The sequence below is a fragment of the Cyprinodon tularosa genome, unplaced genomic scaffold (genome assembly GCF_016077235.1).
Source record: "Cyprinodon tularosa strain WSP-4 unplaced genomic scaffold, ASM1607723v1 ctg263, whole genome shotgun sequence".
In the NCBI taxonomy this organism is placed as follows: Eukaryota; Metazoa; Chordata; class Actinopteri; order Cyprinodontiformes; family Cyprinodontidae; genus Cyprinodon; species Cyprinodon tularosa.
In genome coordinates, this window is record NW_024038967.1 from 1,067,134 (window position 1) to 1,090,794 (window position 23,661).

The 23,661-nt window shown below is 37.1% G+C and overlaps 1 protein-coding gene across 5 annotated transcripts in view; it reads right to left on the bottom strand.

Annotated features, from left to right (window-relative positions):
* Positions 1–1,089: 1,089 nt before the first annotated feature.
* The window catches only part of zmp:0000001168 (signal-induced proliferation-associated protein 1), a 65,144-nt gene continuing 42,572 nt past the window's right edge, over positions 1,090–23,661 (bottom strand). For 4 of the 5 annotated variants that reach the window (XM_038289130.1, XM_038289132.1, XM_038289133.1 and 1 more), the window contains exons 7-16: positions 22,802–22,959; positions 21,486–22,095; positions 18,798–19,072; positions 17,875–18,255; positions 15,511–15,637; positions 15,287–15,419; positions 12,667–12,765; positions 10,879–10,951; positions 10,159–10,237; positions 1,090–5,714 (exon numbers count right to left, since the gene is read on the bottom strand). In XM_038289130.1, coding sequence (XP_038145058.1) covers positions 5,571–5,714; positions 10,159–10,237; positions 10,879–10,951; positions 12,667–12,765; positions 15,287–15,419; positions 15,511–15,637; positions 17,875–18,255; positions 18,798–19,072; positions 21,486–22,095; positions 22,802–22,959 — 2,079 coding nt within the window. In that variant the 3' untranslated portion in view covers positions 1,090–5,570. Of the gene's footprint in view, positions 5,715–6,035; positions 9,812–10,158; positions 10,238–10,878; positions 10,952–12,666; positions 12,766–15,286; positions 15,420–15,510; positions 15,638–17,874; positions 18,256–18,797; positions 19,073–21,485; positions 22,096–22,801; positions 22,960–23,661 lie in introns of those variants that run through there. The other variant, XM_038289134.1, reaches the window with a different exon arrangement.

Consider the following 23,661-nt stretch of genomic DNA (forward strand, 5'->3'; position numbering starts at 1 on the left):
AATGTCTATGGACCAAAGTAATGCAGCGATGCCCCTCCCCCTCATGTTGCTCTACAATGCCAGTCAACCTGCAGAACAAAGGCTGTGACTTGTTTCCCATTCTAAAAATGAAGGCATATAAGGCCTCCATTTTGAAGAGCATACAGTTAGAAACATTTCTGTTAAGAACCAACTGCTTAAAAAACAAGCAAGCTAATATCAGCTTGCTATACTCTTGAATCTAAGAAAAGGAAAAACAGGAAAATGGTGCAATTTTCTGCACATAGATCAGGTTTACTTGAAAGCTACTAATGTGAGAGGGTGACCTAGATTTGCTCCAAATAATAAAGAAAAATCATTAAAATAATTATAATAATTAATGCTAGAAGCTGGAAGTGTAGGTGTTTCTATCCGTTTAAAAAAGTTAAGATTATTATGCCAGTTTTGCTTTAAATTTTAGTGTAAATAGACACACCTCAGTACTTTTACTCTAGATTTGCATATGTAGTGAGTAGACATGCATTCATGTCTACTCAGATCAGTTTTACATTCACTTGTATGATTTACTAAATTATGCAAGTGAAATTCTTACATTATCCTATTTAGTGTTTAGCCTCAGATCCAGATCTGAGTGTGTGATTAGACAGACTTCTTGTCTTTGATCTCCTGCATCAACTTTTCAGGAAGTCGGATTTAGCAGTGACCTTTGACCCCAATCATCTTGTTGTGTTCCGATGTTTAAAGGCTGCTCTCTATCTCTCTCTGATGGCACGTCTGTTTTACCTTCATTGCTATTTTACCTACTTCCACTGGAGACCAAATGTGATAACTTGATCCAGCTCCTCCTTAAACTCAGAAAAAGTCACATCTTAATTTGCAGGATTAGTTTATATGGATCCGGTTCAAACTCAAGGAAACATATCAAATCAGTATGAATGGCTGTTTAAACTTGTGTTTTAATTCATCTCTGCTTCATCAAATGTAAACAGAGCCACAGCGTGAACAAATGAAAACTAAAGATGTCATTCCAATACATATACCTTAAGCTCTGGAGGTCAAACCATCTGTAAATAGATGTATTCTTTAATTAAACCAAAGAAACTCCAAACCTACTGAATTTTCTTTTTAATAGCCAAATATTCTCCACAATCACTCCATCAATTTCAAACTCAGCTAAACAAACATCTTAGTATAATCTGCTTTGGGGATATTTGTCAAATATCTGTGTGGACTTTACATGTGCACATTTTTTAAATTGCCGCACTTCCAGCTTAGGTCAAGAAAGAGCATGTAATGCCACATCATTTTTGATTCCTTCTTTCACTCCCCCACAGTTTCATTTTTTTTTTCTATAATAGACAAACGATATTGAAACATTTAAATAATTAAAGAATAATTCATTCATGGAAGCTCAACCCATTTTTTTTCACGCAAACTTAACCATCCATCATTTTCAGCACCATTGCCTTTGAATCCAAACAAAAAAAAACACATTTAAATAATAGTAGGTCGAAACCTTCAGTGAAGCTTAGGGATTAATGGTAAAAGTCTGTTATTATTACTTGATCTTTAGATCACGTGGCACTCACTGACTTTTCCTTACACAGCAGATGAAAGACCAGATGTTGAGACACCGTGGTAGGAAATCTTCATCTGCCAAAGAAATCCAATTCAAATAATAGAGAAAATATATATATTACATAAAACACAAACTCGCCAAGAGCAACCAAGTATAAAAAGGATTTAAAAAAAATAACCAAAGGAAATAATGATGACTATAACTGCAAAAATATCACCAAAGGGAAAAAAAAAACTCAACTGGATTGGCACACATTACATTTTCAGGTAGGCACAAGGTCAAGAGTGTTCACATTACACCAGCATGACCAGTTTGAGCATCCATTCTGAAAGAGGGAATCCATTCATTAAGGCATACCTGATGACCATTTTTCAATATTTCAAATAACTTAACTTCAGAATATCATCATTTATACATTATGTTTCAGGAATCATCACTTCATTTTACATCATAATCATTTTACTAGAAAAGTAAAGCAACATTTTAAACTCAGTCCACTTTGCTTCGCCACCATAGTTCACATTTTCATTTTTTAAACCTTCAATCCAGTTTGAACAGCTACAATAAAAGTCCACATTTGCATTATTAATACATTACATTTTTATACACAGAAACATACAACGAGGGGAGGCTTGGAAGTGGCTTGGCACGTTGTCATGCTTGACCAGTCTCCTACAATCTAAATAAATACGCAAGACACAGTAAAACAGGTCTTTTCCCGTACACGGCTCTCCCTTTAAGCGACGGAGCCTTTGATTGACACTAATCGTCCCGCGAAAAAGGAGAGCATGCCCAGTGCGCCGACGTGGAAAAGTTTAGATTCTCAATTCACTTTTCTTATGCTGGTACCAGTTATTCACAGTGACTAAAAAATTAAATCACAGGGGGAAGTCTGTACAAGGTAAAAAAAAAAGAAACTGCAGTCTTAATGTTTGGCAACACTTTCTGTGTGTTTTGTGAGAGAGTTTGCGGTCAGCCATTTTATTTTGGATTTGTTGTTGAAATCCTCAAAACACACCGACTCCATTAGAGCTGAACACACACCACTGAGGGAAGGCGAGTATCGACGGGAAGTTAAGATCACATAAAGGAGACGTAATCCTAATCTTTAACAGTTTGAACGGAAAACAGTATTTTCACATGTCCAGTGTTACACTGATGAATGGAAAAGTGCAAGAAAACATGGAAGAACACAAGCAAAGGTTTAGCTTAGAGATGCACCGATCAGAGAAATGTGGCTGATATCCAACTTTTTATTTACTTTAATGGCTATATTTAGCTTTCCTGCAGTGAGTGGAGGATTGGTATTTAGTACCTTTAGGTTATTGGTTGCTTAGAATTTGACCTATTTGAGTATGAAATAGTGCAGAACATTTTGTACTCGTAAAAAGGATGTTTAGCACCGCTTTGGGAACCCATGATTCAAAGTCGGTTTCTGTTGTCGGCTCCTAATCTGCTGTAGAGAGGTTGTACCATGACTAAATAAAGAATAAACACAAGCAGGTCACTTTGAATTAGTTCAATTTGATCATAGTATGTTATATTTCAATAGAGTCAACTGATTCCAATAGCAACTAGAGCTAAAATAAGAAGGGATTTAAAAATTTGGGATTTGAGATTTTTGTATTTCTCTAAAAATAAAACATATAGATATGCAGTGATTTAAGTAGCAAACATGGATAGAAAATGAAAGCATGAAGAGAGGAACTATTGTGCAATGGGTTTTTAAATTCAGCTTTATCAAACTTAGTACTTTATCAAAGTATATTAGCAATTTGCAATCTAGCACAGGGGGCATTAATATGACAACAGTATTTCTGTTCTTGTCTTTCAGCATTGATTAGATAATGAATTACCTGTGTGAGTGAGAAAGAAATCCTCTAACATTAGCACGGCTAACATTACTGATATCACAGTGGTACTGTCCTGTTTTTTGTTTGAAACACTATGGAACAGGATTTTACTGAAATGATCAAGCCATTTGTTTTGTCATTTAAAATATCTTATGTTAAAGAAGATCAGCGCTAGTAAAGCAGCCTCTGTGTGCTTTTCTCTGAGGAGCCGCAGCTCTTCAACTCTTTAGGATGAAGAAAACTGACGTTTTAATGGCAGTACAATAGAAATCTGTCTTTTGTCAATTTGGTGAATTATTAAAGCTATATAAAAATTGCTTTAAAATAAAAATATAAGATGTATAGTTAAATTATTTTTTCTAATTAACTGGCAGACGCACCAAAATTACTAAATATTAAGTTACAGGTAAAATATTTTAAGGTGATTTAAATAAGAATTTTTTAAGGGACTGGCTGCAGAAAATATGAAGAAATAAATGTTCATTGTTTCCCAATAAACTTTAGCACCTTTGGTTCTCATTCCTAGTTCCACATTCTTACTTATTAGGTAAACATAACATATGTAGTTAGAGAATCGTTTTCCTGAAAGCAGAAATTTTCAAACATTTCCAAATCCTGCTTCTCACATTTTGGACAGACTGAAAACTCAAAATCATAAAACAAATGAAAAATCTGTGCTGTGATAATCTCAGGCTTCCTGCTGTTTGTCTGATGGTGATTTTTTTTTTAAAGAAACATTCCTAACAGAAACTGAACTTCTTTAGCAAACAGTTAATTATTTTACTCAAAACAGATTTTAAAACAACCAAAAGTTCAGACATATGAAACGGGGATGAAACAAAATGCAAATTGCTCTCCTCTACTGCTTCCTTTTAATTTGAATTATTCTTAAATACGTAACTGTGACTCTTTTTCCATCATTTACTTCGATACCGAATGGTGTTGTTAGATGGATCTGTATGTTTACTGCTTGGAAACGACTCAATATCTGAGGTTTTAATTGAGCGTTCACCTGTAAAGTGGTGATCAATGAAACTATGACTGCTTTAATCACCACACGGTGCATCTTTTTCGGTGCATCTCTAATCAAGGTGGTAAGAATATTTTGACCCACTGCTGTCACTCTAAAGCAATTACCACTATTGGTCAGATCCATCAAACAGAAACAAATATTGTTAAATACCATAAATGCATCCCCCCTGTGAAGCCCTAGCTGTAAAATAAGAGCTGCCGTTCAGGCCAGCAGGAGGAGACCTTCTACAGTTATGGCTGCTACAGTAGTGAGGTTAGAAGATTAGCAGCTACAGGCAGTCATGAAAGGAAGCTGAAGCTGTTTATTCCTGCCAGAGTATGCGTCTTCAAGGAGAGGTATCGCAACCTTTTTGGGGTTTCCTCTTTATGCTGCTTTATAAAAAAAAGAAAATCCCAGAAGAACAAGCAGTTTGATTTTTTTTTTAACCTTCCTTTTTTTTCCAAGTCCCTTTGTTAATCTTTTCTTAAAAAAAAAAAAGAAAAAAACATTACTTACATACAGTACTACTGAGAGGTGAAGATAGAGGATGATGTTGTTACATAACAGACCTCGCTCTTAGTCCAGTCAGGTCAGTAAGCGTCTTTAAATCTTTTAAAGTAGAGGGCTGCCTGCAGACTTAAAACTGTTGTTTTTACTTTTATTTTAATTTCAGGCCAACCTTCCCATCTGTGCCACACAGAAACCACACTCTACATGTATGCCAGAGAACAAAGCAATACTACTGTTCACTTATATTACTGCTGATACTGCTTACTATGTTTTATACACTTTTGTTAATTTTCCATTAGACACCACTAAACATGCTATACAGTGTCTCTCTGTCTTAATTGAAAACCTCTTATGTAAGTGCTACTTAGCAGAGCTTGTCAAGTATTTGAAGCAAGGAACACGGGCATATACACACGCAAACATACACACACGCACACACTCCAAGAGGAGCTCTCTACAGCAGCCTGTGCAAGTCAGTCTACTTTTTTTTTTTTCTCTTTTGCATACTTCTTCTCCAGCAGGCAGGACCACGCTTGCCTGCATGTTTTAACTTTTGCAGCTATCAATACATGATCAAGAGATGGCGTTGAGCATGGAGGCGCTCTGGAGGATTTGCATCGTCAAGCAGCAAGGGGACCTAACAGGGTTTGTTGACGTTGCACAGCAGCTCAGTGACTTTGATGAGGCGGGCCACTGTGCTCTGCGACTCCTCCTGCAGCCGCTGGTTGTTCTGCCTGAGGCTCTGCACCTCGGCCTGCAGCACCGCCTTGTCCTCTTTCTCCTGAAAAACATCGGCACACAACAAAAAACAGAAGCTGTCGCTCAGATTGCTGTGGCAGGAACAAGAGGTGTGTGTGTAGTGGGGGTGGGGTGGGGGTTTGGGTAGGGGGCGACAGGTACAGTGATGGCTGGAAGGAAGGAAGGAAGCTCGCGGGCGTGCATAAACAAGAGATGCGACAGTCAGAGCAGAGACGCACAGCAGGGAGAGGGAATAAACACGCAATCCATAACTTCCAATCAGCTGATCCGATCAGTTCTCTGACAGGAAGACGTTTTGTTTTGATTCGGGTTAATTGGGTAAAAAACAACCAAACTTTAGCTGTTTTTTGTGTTGCATATTGTTTATTAAATCAGTTCTTTAAGGGCTGGGGATGAAATGAGCAAGCACCTTATCAGTCAAAATGTGTGAAGGGCTGCAACTAAAGATTATTTTCATGGTCAAACAGGTTCAGTATTATTTTGCCTTCATCAAATGTCTATATTGATTACAGGAGGGAAAATAGCAGATAAGCACAATCAAAAGTTTCCAGAGTCAAGTTCAAACTGATTCTGTTGCTGCAATACAGAGAAAAAAAAAAAAAAAAAAAGCAGCAAAATCATTACAATTGAGAAGGTAATCATACAAACCTTGCTTGCCGACTGTGTAAAAGGTAAATAAAAACAGAACAATTGATTATGTGAATATTGGAAAACTGGGAGAGATACGAACTTTTCATTTTAAACTTGATGCCAAACCTTTGAAACTGGAAAAATACTTACATCCCTTTTACTTCTGCACGTTAACCACAAATATAAGGGTTTGTAACGGAGGTCTTAAGTGGAAAGTAAAGGAAGTTTTTTTTTTTTTTTTTACAATTAATTTATCTGTTCCCCTGTTTACAAATGATCTGCTGCACTTATTCTTGCCCTTTTATTCCAATAGAGAAATGTGTTTGAATCGAATCCCTTCAATCTTTAAAGCTTTTATGTTACGTCTCTTCCAATTAAAAACCCTGTCCCTTCTAGAGTAAAGCTGTCCCACATCATGATACTGCTAACACCGTGTTTTAAAACAAAAATGTTGCATTTAAACAGATGTTTACCAGACTTTTGATGGGTTTCATTAAGAAATAACATTTTTCTTTTTTACTTTTCCAATGAGAGCATATTGGTGGAGTGCACAGATAACAGCTGTTGAATCTAAAGAAGACATGACTCCTCTGGTTTCGCCATTTTCCTCCAGGCTGCGCTCAGATTAACGCTGTCCTTGAGCAGCCTGTCAGCTCAGGTGGATCGTATTGGTCGGTGCTCTGTGAGCAAGAATGTTTTATAACCTAAATCTATTTTAATCTTCTCCACGACTCTATCCCTGACCTCTCTGGGGTTTTCCTAAATCTTTGTGTTTCTATTTCCTCCCTCATGTCATCCAACAAACTTCTGAGGCCTTTACCAATAAACTGGAGCTATACTAAGATTAAATTACTAACAAGTCTTATATTAAGTTTTATTACACAATTTGGATACATTTTCAGATTTTACTTAGAAACATGTTATTTTTAACTATTCATTATTCGTTCCACCTTAAAATTATAAGTGTGTGGCTGTAACATGGAAAACTGTCAAAAAAGGGTTATGATGTATCTTTGACTAAAGCACTGAGATTATTATTACAGTAATGCATATAATACATATAATACAAAAGCTGTGTGGTTTTAATAAAAACAAACACATTCTGTTTTTAATTGCTTGTTTAATGTTCTTGGTTTTGAACTGATTTCCCCATGATCGCGTTGCTTCCATCTTTAACACATTTGTCCATGTAGTTATGAAACCATTTAAAAAAACCAACAAGTTAAACTCCTACTAGTTATTTCTATGAGTTATTACTAAATTAAACAATTCTTTTTGTTGCATTTATTTCAGCACCACTAAGCTAGCCAGCTGGCATCAGGTTTAAAATGAACTCATACAAAAATGTGTCCAAGTTATAAAAAAACAAAACAAAACTCATCACTTGTTTATATTTGACTAGCAGGAAGCCAGACATTCTTAATAGATAATAATATTCTAAAATAAACTAATGCAACAGTTGGCCAGGCTTTTTGAATGTCCTTAAAAATCATTCATTAGACTTTAGCAGCTTTTTCACAGATGTTCAGCTCAGCCTTGTTATCGAAACAACATGTTTTACAGTTGATCCTTAAAAATGAGGTAAATAGACAAATAAGATGACAAGACAAGAAATGTCAGACATAAAAAAAAAATGATTTACAGCAGTAGAAATTGCATCAAACACCAAATATAAGATCTGACAGATGCTTGATCCTTCAGTTTATTGACACCATTTACTGTATGGGAAGCTTCAGCTATCAGCTGTTTGATTCAGTCCGACTCGGTCCACTATGTTAATGCTCATAGATTTGGCTTAATAACATTGGCCTAATTTTTACATTAGTTATTTGCTTTTTAGTTAAGTTTTGGAAACATTTCTAATTTGATGGATTTGCCAATTTGTCTCAAACCTCAATATAGCCAAGGTAGCGTATAGACACCATTATTGTTTAAGCTACTTATTCAACAGATGACTCAAGTGTAGCGTCTGATTGTATCACACTTTGGCGATTTAAATAACAAACACCTGAATGTAAATCAATTGCATGTATTATTATCGAACTAATTTCTTCTAAACTCAGAATCTGATTGACAGCACATACAATAGGTTTTGGATATAATAGGAAATAACTAAGATAAGGGGGTTGAGCAGCAAAGAAGTGGACTGCATTGACTCCGCCTCTTATCCTATCAGGAAGTAAAGGTTTAATTATCAGGAAGTAAAAAGGATTTTGTAAAACATGTTATGTTTTTTTAAATAATTTTGTCACCTCCCGGTTACACCCAGTTTTAAATCTACTAATGATTTGGAATAGAAAATATAATGTTCTAAGCGTGTCACTAGTAATCGATTATTATAAGCCTAAAAAGCCAAGAAACAGGTGAAGCTGTGAGTCTCACTCTCCATTCCAAGGATATAGCGTCTCAGCAGTTAAATATTTATCAGTGCAGAAGTGTCGGCATAGTTAAGGACTATTGTTAGTCGGTTATTGCGCCTTTTTTTGAGCAAAAGTTGTAGAAATGCTATAATTGTGGTGCAAATATGTGCCATATATGGAATATGAGAGATATTGTAACAATTTTTTCTGCCATGTTTTATAAATCTGTTGTAGTCTTTAGATAGGTATTGTTAAATCTTTAGAGATGAGATATTGGAGCGTTTATGATCTTAGACGATGTATTTTTCCATCTAATTGAACTGTGAAAAACCATCCCTTATTAAAAAAAAAAAAAAAGAAACAAGAAAAAAAAGTAAAGCACCAATAAATGAACTTTAAAAACACTCAAAAAGCCTGAAAACTTATAGAAAAATTAATGTTAATTGAATATCTAAAGAAATAACAGATGACTCAGTCTTTTTTTGTAGTGATGCATTTTTTAAAGAATTTAATCTATTTCTTCTTCTTAAAAATTTTTTTTTTGTTTTCATTCATTACATTTTACACAGCGCGCTTTCTCTCTTTTCTGGAGACAAGGCTGTAAATAAACCAGTAGTCGTCAAAATTAAACATTAAAACCACTTTTAATGATGAGAGAGTTTTGGGGCGTATTCGTGAAGTTAGCATCGAGAAGTAAAGATTTGGATGATTGTTCATTAAAAAAAAAAAAATTCATTATTTTACTAGTGAAAATAGTCATAGTTGCAGTCCTCATCAAAGACTTCAAAATAGAAGTGAATTGGGAGAAATATCATGCATCATACAGACAAAGACATACACAGAGACAATATTGGCAAAATAAATTTTCAACACAAGGGCCACTTGTGCGTGTCTGACCGCGCAGCTCCATCTGCTTAGTAAGGCCATGTTTTATTTTTTTTGTTTTATTTAACTTTGAAAAGTGGACTTTGTGTTGAAACTGTTTTTTTTTTTTTTTTAAGGCAGCTGGATCTTGCGTCCAAAACGAAGCCTTTGAGTTCATTTCATACAGTTTTCTGAGGCATCAACAAGAAAGATCAACAGAGCAGCACAGACTCATGTTTGGTGGAAATGTGCAGGGAAGAAAGTACTGAAAAAACACAGCAGGAGTTCTCATAAATACATGTAAAATAGCAGGATAAGGGGAAAAATTACAAAAAAATCAGGAATGTTTCTGTACATAAAATAATAAATAAATAAACATCTTTTAAAGTGTTTCTTTTTTTTTTTTATAATTTAATACATCTCTGCAGGGAGTCAGCAGGGACCTGAAGGTGGTGGACAGCAGGATTTCTAACAGCTGCGTCAGCAAACAGAAATCTTCTTGCTCCAGCGACAGAAGCAGAGCAAAGGAAATACTTTCTCCTACCTGCTGACTCTTTTAGTGGCGCTACAAAATACTGTCACAGGGAATAACATTCATAGAAGTCAAAGCACCTTTTGCAGGTCATCTTGCAGCTTCTTCAACATGGCCTCCAGCTGCGACACCTTCTCCTCGAGGTGGCCTGGAGAGTCGCTGCAGCAGGAAATAAAGAAGCGCAAACAGTCAGAGGGATATAGTTCTAACAAATAAACAAAAGTATTAATGAATGATGAGAAACTTCCTGTCAACTCTGACAAACCGGAAACTTCTCCATTTGTCTGATTGGTGGTGCAGTCACACTTTTGCCTCTAATGAAAACAGCAACACTTTGGAGGTCCATTTCAATTAATTGCCCGTATGACTGATTGCTCTTATCCTGAGCGGCATTTTGGCAGGACTACATTCATAAATAATGTCTACATCCTGCAGAGTGCAGGAGAAAAACTACAGCCCTGCCGTGTCTCATACAGCTTCTGCATGTTTTTAAAATTCCGTGTCTTTCAGTTGTGGTGCCTGTTCTTGCAGAGGGGATTGTTGCTGGAAAAAGTTGTAAAATAAGGATTATTTTATAAGATGAGACATGCTGCCCTCTGCCGGATAATGTAAACGGACCATCTTGCAAATGTAGGCGGATAAGTCTTTGGTCAAAAACAGGCAGTCAGCAACAGCTAAGCAGAGGTGTTGAGACTAAAAAGAGCATTGCTTCATCTAAACATACTCAGGTTGGAGTTTGAAATTAAAACAACTGTGAGGAAGAGACAACTAAGATAAGTGCATATTTTGTAGGAGCCCACCTGTCCTTTGAGTCCTTCAGTTTTCCGTCTGTCTGATCAGTTCCTCCTTGAGAGGAATCCCCGGCTTTGCGGTCTGAAATGAGGAAAATTAGGGTCATTACCATCAACTTTGATCTCAGAATAAATGCAAATATTCTGTGAAGGCATGGAATGGTTTTAAAACAAGTAAAAAAAGAAAAAGAAAACAGCATTGTGATGAAGACCAAGGAAATAACTGCAGAGGAAGTTCAGAAAAAACTTGATTCATATTGGAAAATCAATTAATACAGTTATAAGTGAGGAAGCAAATAAAATAAATAGGAAACATGATAAGAGAATAAGATGAGACCAAGTCTGAACACTTTGGACAACCTGTATGTCTGACAGCCAACCTCATATCACCATGCAGGATAATGAGGGATGATTTTTTTGGGAAGAGCAAGTGTTTTCTCATAAGGACACAGAACAAAAAAAGAAGCAGAAAAAAAACCCGAGCAATAGTTTATCATTTAATATATCAAGAGAACGACTTTGCAGAACGGGATCTAGGAGATGAAGATTGTGATCCAACTCAACACAGCTGGAGCCGAGAGCGAGATTTTAATTTTTAAATCACTGTTAAAGTAAACCTGCAGATTTAAAAATGATGATTGCCCGCGGACCAATCAGCTACAGTTTCTGTGCCAAACAATACCATCATACAAAACTAATTTGGTATTATGTGTTCAGAGGGGTTATAACAGGAAGCAGTTTTAGGGGACATTGGCCCCTGATGACAGTCCCTGCCAAGAACCGCCCACGCTGAGAATCATGACAGGATTTAAAGATTTATTTTCACAGATTCTCTCCATCCATTTCAACTGATCTGGAGCTACTCTTAAAGTGCAATAAGAAGAGAACCACATCTACATGTTTATGCAGGTAGAGATATTTTTCAGGTTTTTTTCTGCTGTAATTTTAACATCATGTATTTCTACCAAGGTTTGAATCAAGAGAGCTAAAAGCAGATGTATGTCCCAATTCTTTCTAGAGTTTACATATGTGTAGTAAATATTTGCAAAACTATGTAAAAAAAAATTATAGAATCCACAAGGTGTTATCACCCTGAAAATACGGCTTTTTTGTATGTTTAAGTGTTTGTTTTGGGCTTTAGTTGTAACATGCCAGTAAATCAGAGCTGGGCTACTTGTTCAAAGCCAGGCTAATGAGCACGTCTTTCATAAAGTTTGATTTTAGTCGTCCACCTGGATGACAAGCGGCTATGAAAATTGGTCATATTTATTTTTTTCTCCTAAATGTGATTAAATGTAAACTTAAAGACAATCTAAGAAGGATTGTATAAGTAAAATACAAGGTTACGACTCACTTAACTGCTTCAGTACTTTTATTTTTTCCTGATAAATTTAAAGCAAAATACAATGAAGTTAAAAGTTTAGATATGAAGAAGTACGGAGAAACCTTATAGGGTATGAATACTTTTTTTTCAAGATGCTGCATATATTGTAAGGTCCTGTTATTTCCAATATATATTGTTAGAGCATATTTTTCAGTTTGGTTTAGTAAGAATTTAATTAATTTCAAACATGTTCCTGGATCGGTGAAAATCATTGCTTATTTATCAGGTTAGGGCTTTAAACTCCTAATCATTTTTAGGTCAAAATAAGCAAAGGTTTTTTTCTTAGTTGTGAAAAAGATAAATTAATAAAAATGATCAACCCACTAATTTAGCCTTTCAAACAAATCATAAATTAAGAACTGAGGTTCACTGTTTATGGCATAACTACTGATTGGTCTTTTTTCTAACCTTACCTTCTTTGGACAAAGCCTCCAGGATGCTGCGACAGGCTGTCGCCAGGTCGGAGATTGACTGCCACTCCTCATCTGTCGAGTCTGTCGTCTCAGACAGAACTGCAAAAAATAATAAAATAATAATGAAAATCTACCATATGCAGTGTTCTATGTCTCTACCACCCCACCCCCCTACATACAGACAGGTATATAGGACAAATATTGGATTGCAGATGTTGCATGCATCTGGGTTGTCTCTTGTGTTGTACTGACAAATAATACCCACTAGAGGGCAGTGTTGTTCTGATGCTGGACATTATCTTCTAGAAAACCATTAAGAGGCAGAATCCTAAATAGGATGTTTGAGGACAAGGTTTGATGTAAACAATCACTGAAAACCAAAAAACAAGATGGAAAATAAAACTCTAAATACCATAATTACCATGAACAGTTGCATATGAAATTAATACAAACATTTTCAAATACTTTTGAAGTACATCAAAGATACTACAATTTTTACATTTTAACACTCAAGCACATCTTAAATGTTATAATTGAGCTTAAAATGTTTCTTTAAGTCCTTCTAACTTCCTGTAAATAAGCCTAAAACAATCTCTTTCAGCAGTAGCAGAGCAGATGGTGTAAGAGGGGTTGCTTGATTTGGGGGGGTAAAACCCCACCCTTCCCACCACCCATATGTCTCCCCTTTTATTCCCACCCATGAGGAGAGGGAGCAGCAGAGCAGGGGTGATATTAGATTAGCAGAATAGTGGGCAGCGTGGAGGAACAAAGAGGGCGCAGCTAGGACAGCAGGGGGATAATGAAGCAAGGGATTTAATGCAGGACAAAGCTGGAAAAAGCAATGTAGGGCTCAAATCAAGCAGCGATGATCTGTTAACATGTGTGCCAGCTGTTGTTTTGAAATAAAACTTTGTTTTGAGCTTAGAATCTGGGTCATAATATTTCTCAGCACAGATAACTGTCTGAATTGATTCTAACAACTTTAATGGAAAACAAACTAAAAAAAAAAGTATGGTTTCCTTCCCTAAAGATTTCGTTAGTTTTTAGCTTTTCTTGTTTCTTTAATATCTGGGACTATTGTGCATGTTTCATGAGGAGATAAGAGCAGATTTCAAATAAGCCTACTTTGCATTTTCGAACCATGAAGTCACAGTGGTAAACCAAACCTTTCTAGAAAGCTGAGTTCAGCTTCACTAGCTGCAACAATGCCTGATCGCTATCAGACCTGCCAATTCAAAAAACATTTTAATAGAAACTGTCAAAAGTCTTAACATATCTCTAACAGAAGCAATCAAAGGAACCTCATGAACAGGTAATAAAAACTCACTGACATATCACCTTGATAACGGTCACAAAGCCATCTCTACTCATTCCTAATAACAGTGACAGATGACCGTCATGGCCGCCGTCCTGAAACACATCATGAGACGCGACTGCAGCTGTTGCCAATCGTGCTCAAAGATATTTGAAGAGTTAATAAATGGGAGGGGTTTTCTGACTGATTTTTTAAAACGTCCCTGACAGAAAAAGCAGCAAGGATTTCACTAGACCTAACTGAAATGATCAACTATAGGAAAGTCGTACTCTGCTAAAACAATGTTTTCCTTGATATCAAAAGTTGTTGCCGACTGCAGGGTGTAGCAAACTCTCTAACTTATAATCACTCAGTGAAACCCTCACTGATTGGTTTTGGGTTGTGAGGCAGCGACAAAAGCTGAACATTTTTCAACATTCTTTTGTGCACATGTATGTGTACGAGCAAGTAAGGGGAAAACTTGAAGAATTTAGAACAAACAGTATTACACAACCATATTGCATTCCAGCTTTTGGACTACTGATACCTTTATTTATCAATGCTGGCTCTTTAATTGAGTTTTTATGTTTTGTAATATATTTGTTGTTCAATATTATCCATGTGTTTGGTGAAAAGTAATGAGTATGGCAGAGTTTCCATGCAGAAGGTTGTAACTCAGGATGTGTTTACACATGACATAGGTGAATACATCACTGAAGTGTACAGGCTATTTATTACCGCCAACTACTGGGCTGGGATGTAATGTCCTGAATTCCTTTAAATTCTAGACTCTTTATTTTATGCTATGGTCCAAACGATAACTGCAGCGCCGCCTCTAAATGTCCCAGAACCTTTTTAACAAAGGTTTTTTAGAAGTGGAAGGGCCTAGTTTGAAGTTTGGACTTAAATTTGACTGAGTTGTCCTACTATCACCCTGAACAGACTGATCGTGCTCCAAAACCCTCCAATACTGCTGAAATAAAACAATCTTCAAACAATTAGCTGTTGTTGGGAACATCCTTTGATGTTCCCAACAACAGTAATCACTGTTAGTTCTCCAGGTGGGAACACTGGTCATTGAATTAGGGGGCATTTAATATTTCACATACAAGCAATTCCCTTTGGACAGCTTTCTGTTTGAATGAAGACAATAGTGATTTGCAATATACAGATTGGATTGAAGATATTAAACATTTAAGTTTGACCAAAAAACAAATAAAACCTAGAAATTTGTAAGGTTCTAAATCTATTTTCAGAGATTGGTATCCAACAATTTTTTTCAGGCTTTTACTAGAGAATTTCTAAGAGAAAAAGAAAAGTACTTACTCTTGGTAATGGAGTTATGAAGACTGAGGGCTCGGGAATTTCTCTCAGCTCGGTCTACACTCGATAGCCGGCAAGAGGAGAAAGATGAGTCACTCGCTGAAGCCTTGTCCTCTTCAAGGTCAAAGCCCATGAACTAAATCAAGAAAGAGATGAGGATGAAGGATTCAGCAATACGAGACAATCAGACACCACGGGCAAAATGTTCCTCGGGCGTTGCGACTCACCTGCTCATCCTCCGGAGGAACTTTGGGTTTTACAGCCAGGATCAGGTCGGGCGTGGCGTCCCTCAGCTCCCCAACATTCTCGTATATGTGGTGCTGTTCCTTCATCATCGTGTTGCCGTACACGTGTCTGCATCAGGCCCAAAACACACACATACACAAATCTTTTCATCCCATCCAGTTGTTAAAAGCAGATCTAATCTCCAGGAGAGCTTAGAGTTGAACTCTGTTGCATCCACAATGTAACCAAAAACAGCATGTGTTTAAGTCCAAATATTAGTTTGTGTTTTATGGGATAGTAAAAACCAAACTAAGAATGTGGAGCAGCTGAATTAAAATATTTAGCATGAATGTTATGAGTTCCTTCATTAACAGCTGAAAAGTATGATGAACGTAATTAAACAGGCTGACACAGATAACTTGATTCTCAAGTGGATGATTATGAGACAACAGGCCAGACCATTATATGTAAATAAGCATATTAATGACAATATAAACCCAGGGTGTTAGATAATACCTGCTCAGTGTTTTCATAGATTTGCAGGTCAGCTAAGCAAACTGCATGAGTTGGAATTTTTAGGCTGGTCTGCTTTAAACAAGGCAAAACCAGTAGTCTGTGTTTGGGATCATGGTCCATCTGGGTCTGACTTTAAACTACCTGCTGATCCAAATTAATGTTCATTCATGTTCTTTGGATCTAGTTGTATAGAGTGACATTTGTTACGGTGCAAGAAAAGAACATGTTTTGTTAAAGGAAATCAAGGGAAAAAAGAGAAATAAAAGGAATGAATCTATGAAAAACTTCTTAATCAAAAAGGGTTTTGAGAGAAACTGTGCTGTTAACTTTATTTTAACATCATTTATTTATTGTCAATTTCTAATTTTCTTTATTTTCACATTGAGTTTAATCGCATTCTTTTCAAATTGCGTTTTACAGATCATTCTCTTCACTTCAAGCCCATCTGTAAACATCTGCACTGACCAGTAAAGATGTTGCTAACAACCATGCAGGCCAATAGAAATGCATTTCTGCTCCTCACTCCAGAGAAAAGCCCGCCCCAAGAAGTCAAGAGAATGTGATATGGAAAATGTTATTTTAAAATAATGCAATCCATAAAACTAAATCTGAAAGAGAGAAATTTGAATAAATAAAATATGTAAAATTCCGGTTTGAAAAAAGAAAGAAAACATAAACTCTGAAAACCTTTTTTTGATTAAAAAGATTCTTCAAAGTTGTATTACATTTTTATATTTAATAAACATTTACAAAAATATTTGCAATGCTTGCCACAATCTTGGAACAAAACTTCCATGTAGTCCTCCTCATTTCAAACAAAACAAAAGTTGAACAATATGTTAGGTTTCGGTTGCTGCTGCAGGTAAACCAGGTTTCTTCATTCACAGGCTAACACTGCATTACTTTTCAGTACAGAGGGCACTTTAATACGCATTTTGGCTCCCAAGAAGGCCCCTAAGCACCTAATTTAGGGTAAAATCTGATATAGTAAAGTAATTCCTTTAAGTTAGTTTAAAACAAACTTAAAGAAGTTTTTGATCAATCGATGTTTGATTTGAAAATTAATAAAATTAAAGATACAGGACACGTCAGTCTTACAGTAACACAGAGTCACTTTATAAGGTTTAGCTCCCCTGAAAGCAACTGGTAACACTACACTGTTGCAAAATGAATTAATCTACGTCTATTTTGGAAGCTGATAGCAGACCACCTTGGACCAACAAATTAATCAGTTTATAAATGTCAAATTTAACTTGCACTTGAGTCAAAACTTAACTTGTTGTTTTAACATATTTTCATCTAGCTATTAGATAAAACTGAGCTGATATCAACAACAGACATTTATTTTATTTTAATGAGGGGGGAGAAGAATGGATCGTGGTGTGGGATTGGTCATGTGATGCAGAGCAGGATTACGGCCGGTTAACTGAAGCACTGGCTTGTTTTAATGACCAGCATCCTTCTTCCTTTGGCAGATCATCTTATTTACCTGCTCAAGTTAAGGGCAAATATACAGATTTAAGAAAATGTTCCCCTTTTAGATCAGTTTTTGCAGTGTAACATGAAATCAGTTTCTTATGATGATATACGTTGACAAAAGAGACTGTGACTGTCTTTGGTTCTTTGCCCCCATGAGGAATCACAGGCCCCACCCTGGGCCCCCTGGTAAAATTAGTCTGGATCCTCCACTGACAATGTCTAAAGGTTAGACTAATATATGATGATTATATTTGATGCGTAAATCAGTAAATGTTGGTTAATTGGGAAAACAGTGATATAAATTAAAGGCGCAGATTTTCATACTGTTCAACAAACTTGCAGATGTTTTAAGAAGCCTTAAGGTAACTTACCCATCACAGGTGTCTGTGTAGGACAGCTGTTTCTCCAGAGAAACACTGCGGGTGAGCTGGGAGACGCTGACCTCTTCGCTGTGATTGGCTGGTTGATCCTGGAGAGATGTAGCCCTCAACAAGGGTAAGGTAGGCGGCTCGAGGAGCAGGCTGTGACTCTGCTGGTTGGGCTGCATGTCACACAGCTGGTCCACCTTTAACTCCTCCTCGGTGACCTCTTCCATGTCGACCTTGTCCACCTTCGCCTGGTCCTCCGTCTTCTGCTCCTGTTCTGGTTTTTCTTCTTCCCGCTCTTCCACCACCCAGGCCAGTCCAGACTGGTCCTCGCCAGACTTGCACTCTGCATCCTTGATGGCTTTCTGGTAAAGCTCCGAGAAACTCCTGCAAACCAATATCCAACTTAGTGAGAAAAAAAAAAAAAACTACCAAGCTTTATTGCATTAGAACTTATAACTTGATCAAGGAAGGCAAAATCAGAGAGATTCTTCCACGCTGCCACATAATGGTGATAATTTGTGTTTTATGCCTCAGAAAGAGCAACACAAGGTAGAAGAGAAATAAATCAAGGGACTTATATCCTGCCAGCATTGTCATATTATTTAAAGCTGAAAGCAGCAGAGATGTTAATAATGCCTTAAAGCCTAATGACTCTGTTAACAGCTGTTTCTGCCCTCTCTTTGCTTTTATTTAAGCAGATATGTCCTGGTTACAGTAGGCTAGACTGTGTTTTTAAATGTTATTAAAAAGGATTTATTCCTTATTAGCCAACCATCTATGGGCTGTGATTAACAGCAGAGAGCTGTGACCCATGGCTGACTGTTTCCCAGCAACTCTTCCAACTCATTTTCTGTCATGACCCCTGCAGTATGACTCTTTCTTGAGTCTCAGTCCGTCTCTGACGGGTTAAAAGACTCCTTCCCCACCTGCGAGGTTTGCCGTTCTCATCAGGTGGGATGACGGTGATGTGGATCTTGTGTGCTGTGCGAAGGAGCCTGCTTCTCTCCTCGGGGCTCAAGTGAAGCAGGGAATGCCCGCACAGCCTAACCACTCGAGCCCAGAGCTGCAGGCCTCCGCTCTCGGCATAGCAGAACCTCTGCAGATCCGTCACAAAGCCCTCCTCGTTCATCAAGAAGCCGGGCTGCCCCACTCCGTCCCGCAGGGGAGTGACCTCCAGTGCCTCGCAGCCCCGCGTGACCAGCTGGAAAAAATAAAACAGAGCGATATGAAATCACAGTATGGTGAAGATATTCCTACAAGGTAACTATGGAGGAGTAGCAGGAAACCATGACTCATGTCTTTAACCAGTTTTTGAAGGAAGAGTGGAGAAAAGAAGCCATCGTTGAGATGAAAGCATTGAAGGTTGTTTGCATTTTTCCTCAAACAGTGTAGGGGACAATAGCCCAACTTTTGGTCTTTCCATAGTAAGGTTAATGTCTCTGTTACTGGTGTGTCTAAAATTAACATCACAAAGTGTTCATTTTAACCCAACAGTGCCATGTTTTGCAAATATCCACTGCTTTAGCTTCTGTTTTGTTATTTAACTCTGGTTGGGTGAAGTTGTCAGTGATAATATGGAGGAAAAAAAGGGAACAAATCTTGTTGCTTTTAGATAAAACGAGGACTCTAATGTCATTTTTGGGCTTTTTGCAGCTTTCTTAACAGGCTTTTAGTTTTAAATATCTTTTTATATGTGATTCTGGGTCCTTAAAACAACAACAACAAAAAAAATGTTTTCAAAGTATAACTACTCTCACTAGCACTCGGTTGACACGTAGAGTGGTAAGTTTTTGGGAGGACATTGCAAAATAAAAAAGATGCCTCCGATTCACTGGAAAATGAGGATAAAGACAACAACAACAAAAAAAACAGCATAGATGAAAAATATCTGATAATTTAAAGATAATTTTATATTATAGGGGGGTTATGTTGTTTCAGTGGGGGTCATAACTGCTGCTAATTACATTTTTGGAAAAGGACACTGTACACATGTGAAAGAGGGTGCTTTGGTCACATGATCCCAAACACAGTTTATTAAAGTATAAATTAGGGGGAACTAAATCCATATGCACTGCTAATTTTTCATGTTTTCATTTGCAAAAGATTTTTAAAAAATACTGTGCAAATACAATAAGTAGTGCAAAGACAACAATTAGCTTCCAAACACAACAATGAGACTAATGCAAAACACTGCAATGAAAAAATGCTGCGATATAGAAATGCTACAATCACATAAAATAGAGAGTAGTAAATGAAAGCCTGCTGTAAACACAAAAGTTGCTGTAAACAAATAATGCAAACACACAGGGGGGCAGTGGCGGCCTAGGGGTTAGGGCATTGCGCTGGGCCCCCAGAGGTTCTGAGTTCTAGCCACATTCCTGTGGACTGCCACTATGGTGTGGAGGACCCATCCTGCCATAATTAAAAATACGTACAGAAATAAATGAAGGACTTAATAATATAAAATTGCTTGAAAAAGTAGCTAATAATATGAATTTGTGTGCCATTAAATGTGACAAAATAATAAGTAAGGAGTAAATATTTCTTTAAAAATGTTACTTTAAAATACGAAGGAGAAATAGACGAAGTGAAAAAAAAGAGGAGAAGGAAATGAAAGGGCAGGCAAAAAGAAACAGAAAAGTTAGAGGCAGAAATAAATGACTGTAAGAAATAGAAGGTTAAAATAAGATAATAATTAATTTTTATGGTGGAGTAAATACATGCTTTAAAAATGTTGCGTTAAAAATAAGAAGTAGAAATACACAGAGTGGAAAAAGGGGAGAAGGAAATAAAAGGGCAGGTAAAAATCCTTTGGGTAAAAAAAAACAGAAAATTTAGAGGCAGAAATAAATCATTGTTTCAGAAATACAAGGATGTTAAAACAAAATGAAAAGGAATATTTATGGTGAAGTAAAAACATGATTTTAAAAATGTTGTGATGTATATCATTATAATACAAAAATAAAAACATCTTTTAAAAATGTTGGTGTGAATAAATATGAAAAAATAAAAAAGGTTGCTTTGGAAATACGGAACAAAAAAACCCCACTTGCAATAAATACACAAACACACAAAAAAAAGACTTCCATAAAAATGTATAACAGAAAAGAAGTGGATTAAAAATAAGTCAGCATAAAAGCAAGAAGAAAAGTAAAAATAAAAGTGCAAGTTAAAACATTTTTTTTTTTTGATGAATAATTGATCAATTGTTGAAGAAATGTCTTCTTTTTATTATTTTGTCACATTTAATGGCACACAAATTCATATTATTTGCTACTTTTCAAGCAATTTTATATTAAGTCCTTCATTTATTTCTGTACATGTTTTTAATTATGGCAGGATCGGTCCTCCATACTATGAGTCCCTGAGCAAGACACTTAACCCCCCAGTTTTATGCTACTTTATTTCTTTTATTTTTAAATTAAACTTCAGTTTCTTTGATCAATTGTGAAATTATTAACTTTTGAATGATCAAGCTATCACAGTGAATTGTAGCAAATAAAAAGTAAGGTTCTGGTTGTCCCAAGATAAATGGGTAAACTTTTATGAATAAATAGCAAGAAATACTTTTACATGCACTGTTTAAGAACTGTTTAAAAACCCAAAGCACCTACCTCCAGCCTTTGTACCACTTCTTTCATGTCCTCCGTTTGACTCTCCAACATACTAATTGATACAGAGTCCCCACGCTCATAGAAGACATCTAAACAGGGTCCCCCGTCCTTTGTTTCTGTCATCGCCTTCCATCCGATGACGTCTCGACAGGAGCAGTTAAACACCACCCTGCGACTGCACCTTTCAATCAGCACCACTGACTCTGCAGACACACCGAGCAAGCAGGGGAGCTTCTGCTGCTCCCCGGCCTCCGGGTCATCGCTGCTGTTGACCATCACCGCCCACACCAGAGCTCCAGCGCTGTGCAGCTCAGCTCCTTTGGCGCCTTTCATCTTGTCTTTACGTTTGCTCCCAAGGGAGAGGAGGGGGAACTTGGTTGAGGAGTCAATAGGGGTTGTGGTCACATAGTTTTCTGCCAGATCCTTCAGGTATTCCTGCCGAGTGCGGGTGGCCATGGAGCGAAACTTCTCTGATTTCTCTGCAGCGTTCTCAGCGTTTACTACCTTCGCCAGGAGGAAGTCTCTGAAGGCAGGCACGCGGGGAAACCGCGCGCCTTTGGGAAACAGAGGGCCAAATAACGGGATGTCTTTGGAGCGTGTCACGGCCACTCTAAAAGGAGAGAGGAAAAGAGAAACGGATGAGTAAGAGTGTGAAAGGTTCAGCGCAAACAATCTATGTCCTGTTTTCAGCGCAGCAGAGTGGGAGACTGTTTTCTCCTCACACCTTCAGTGATGTGGCTCTTACACTTGTAGTAACAGCCAATCCAACTCTGGCTCCCAGCATGGCGACCAAGAAACTGGAAAACTCTCTTTTCCTCACTGGTTTTAGGTATTACTGATCATTTTAACCAGCTGTTTACATAATCAGCAAAAAAGTCAACATATTTCTTCTCTGACAGGCTTTACACTGAATAAACTAATTGATTTTAGTGTAGAAGATGATAAAATGCTGAGAAACATTTTTTTTAATAATGTTACTCTTAATGTAGGTATACTTCTATCTTTAATCAAAATAAAAATGTTAATAATAAATCTCATCTCTTTTTTCTTGAAAATATAGCAGATTAAAATAAAACACAAAAAGGTTATTTGGATCGAAATCTTCATCTCAATCAATAAAAATGTTAAAGTGTAACTATAATAGTATCCAGATTGAAGTGTAAAAAGTAAAAAAACTACTTAATTCCCTTATGTTATTATCAGTGTTCTTTGTAATAGACAGTTTGATCCCATTTGATATTAGTCTGTAAAGAAATCCTCCATATATTTTTACTAAAAGCATTATGGGTAAAAGAAATGACAAAAATCAGAGTCACCTGTAGTAAGTGTGATCAGTGCCGGGCTCGTGAACCTGAACGATGATGAAGACGTGCTGGAAATGTGAGCGGATGGACTTCGGGGTGAAGGGGAGGGCGCCCGGCTCCTGGAACACGATCGTCACGATGTCGTTTCCTATGTGTCGCTTCCTGAGCAGCTGATCAGACAAAACCAGGACACAAAGACAAGAGTTATACAAACTCATTTTAACACCTCAAACAATCCTGCTTTACACATTAACGTTTATTACATCTTTCAAACTAAACCTATATAGCAATATCAATTTCTCCCCAAAGTTTATTTCCTGTTACCTGAGAACAGTTCTTAGTCATTAAACGTCTAATAAACAATGTATGACTCAGTTGAAATATGTTTCCATTACCAGTTACTGTAGTTTAAATAGGCCGATATATATGATATACAAAGTCCGCTGTGCTGCTGCCCTCAACACCTTTCTTTGAAGTTGCTTTAGATCAGCCTGTTTTTCCAGTGTAGTCCTGTTTCTCTGACTGTGACTAACTGGATGTGGTCTCTTCATCCTCTGACATGGGAGCTTGTCTGCCTGGCTGTGTGTTTCCTGGACAGGGCTGCCTGTGGAGCTAGTTGATAGTTGCCTTTTATATCTCTGCTTCTGTCACCTTAAACCCAAGTCAGCCTCAGCAGATGGCCGCTCACTCTGAGCATGGTTCTGCTGGAGGTTTCTTCCTGTTAAAGGGGAGTTTTTCCTCTCCACTGTCGCTATAAGCATGCTTCGAGTCAATGCAATCAACTGGTTTTCCTTACATTGAAAACTTGGAATCAATCTGACTGTATGATCTGGGTGAATTGTAAAGTGCCTTGAGATGAAGTGTTGTGAATT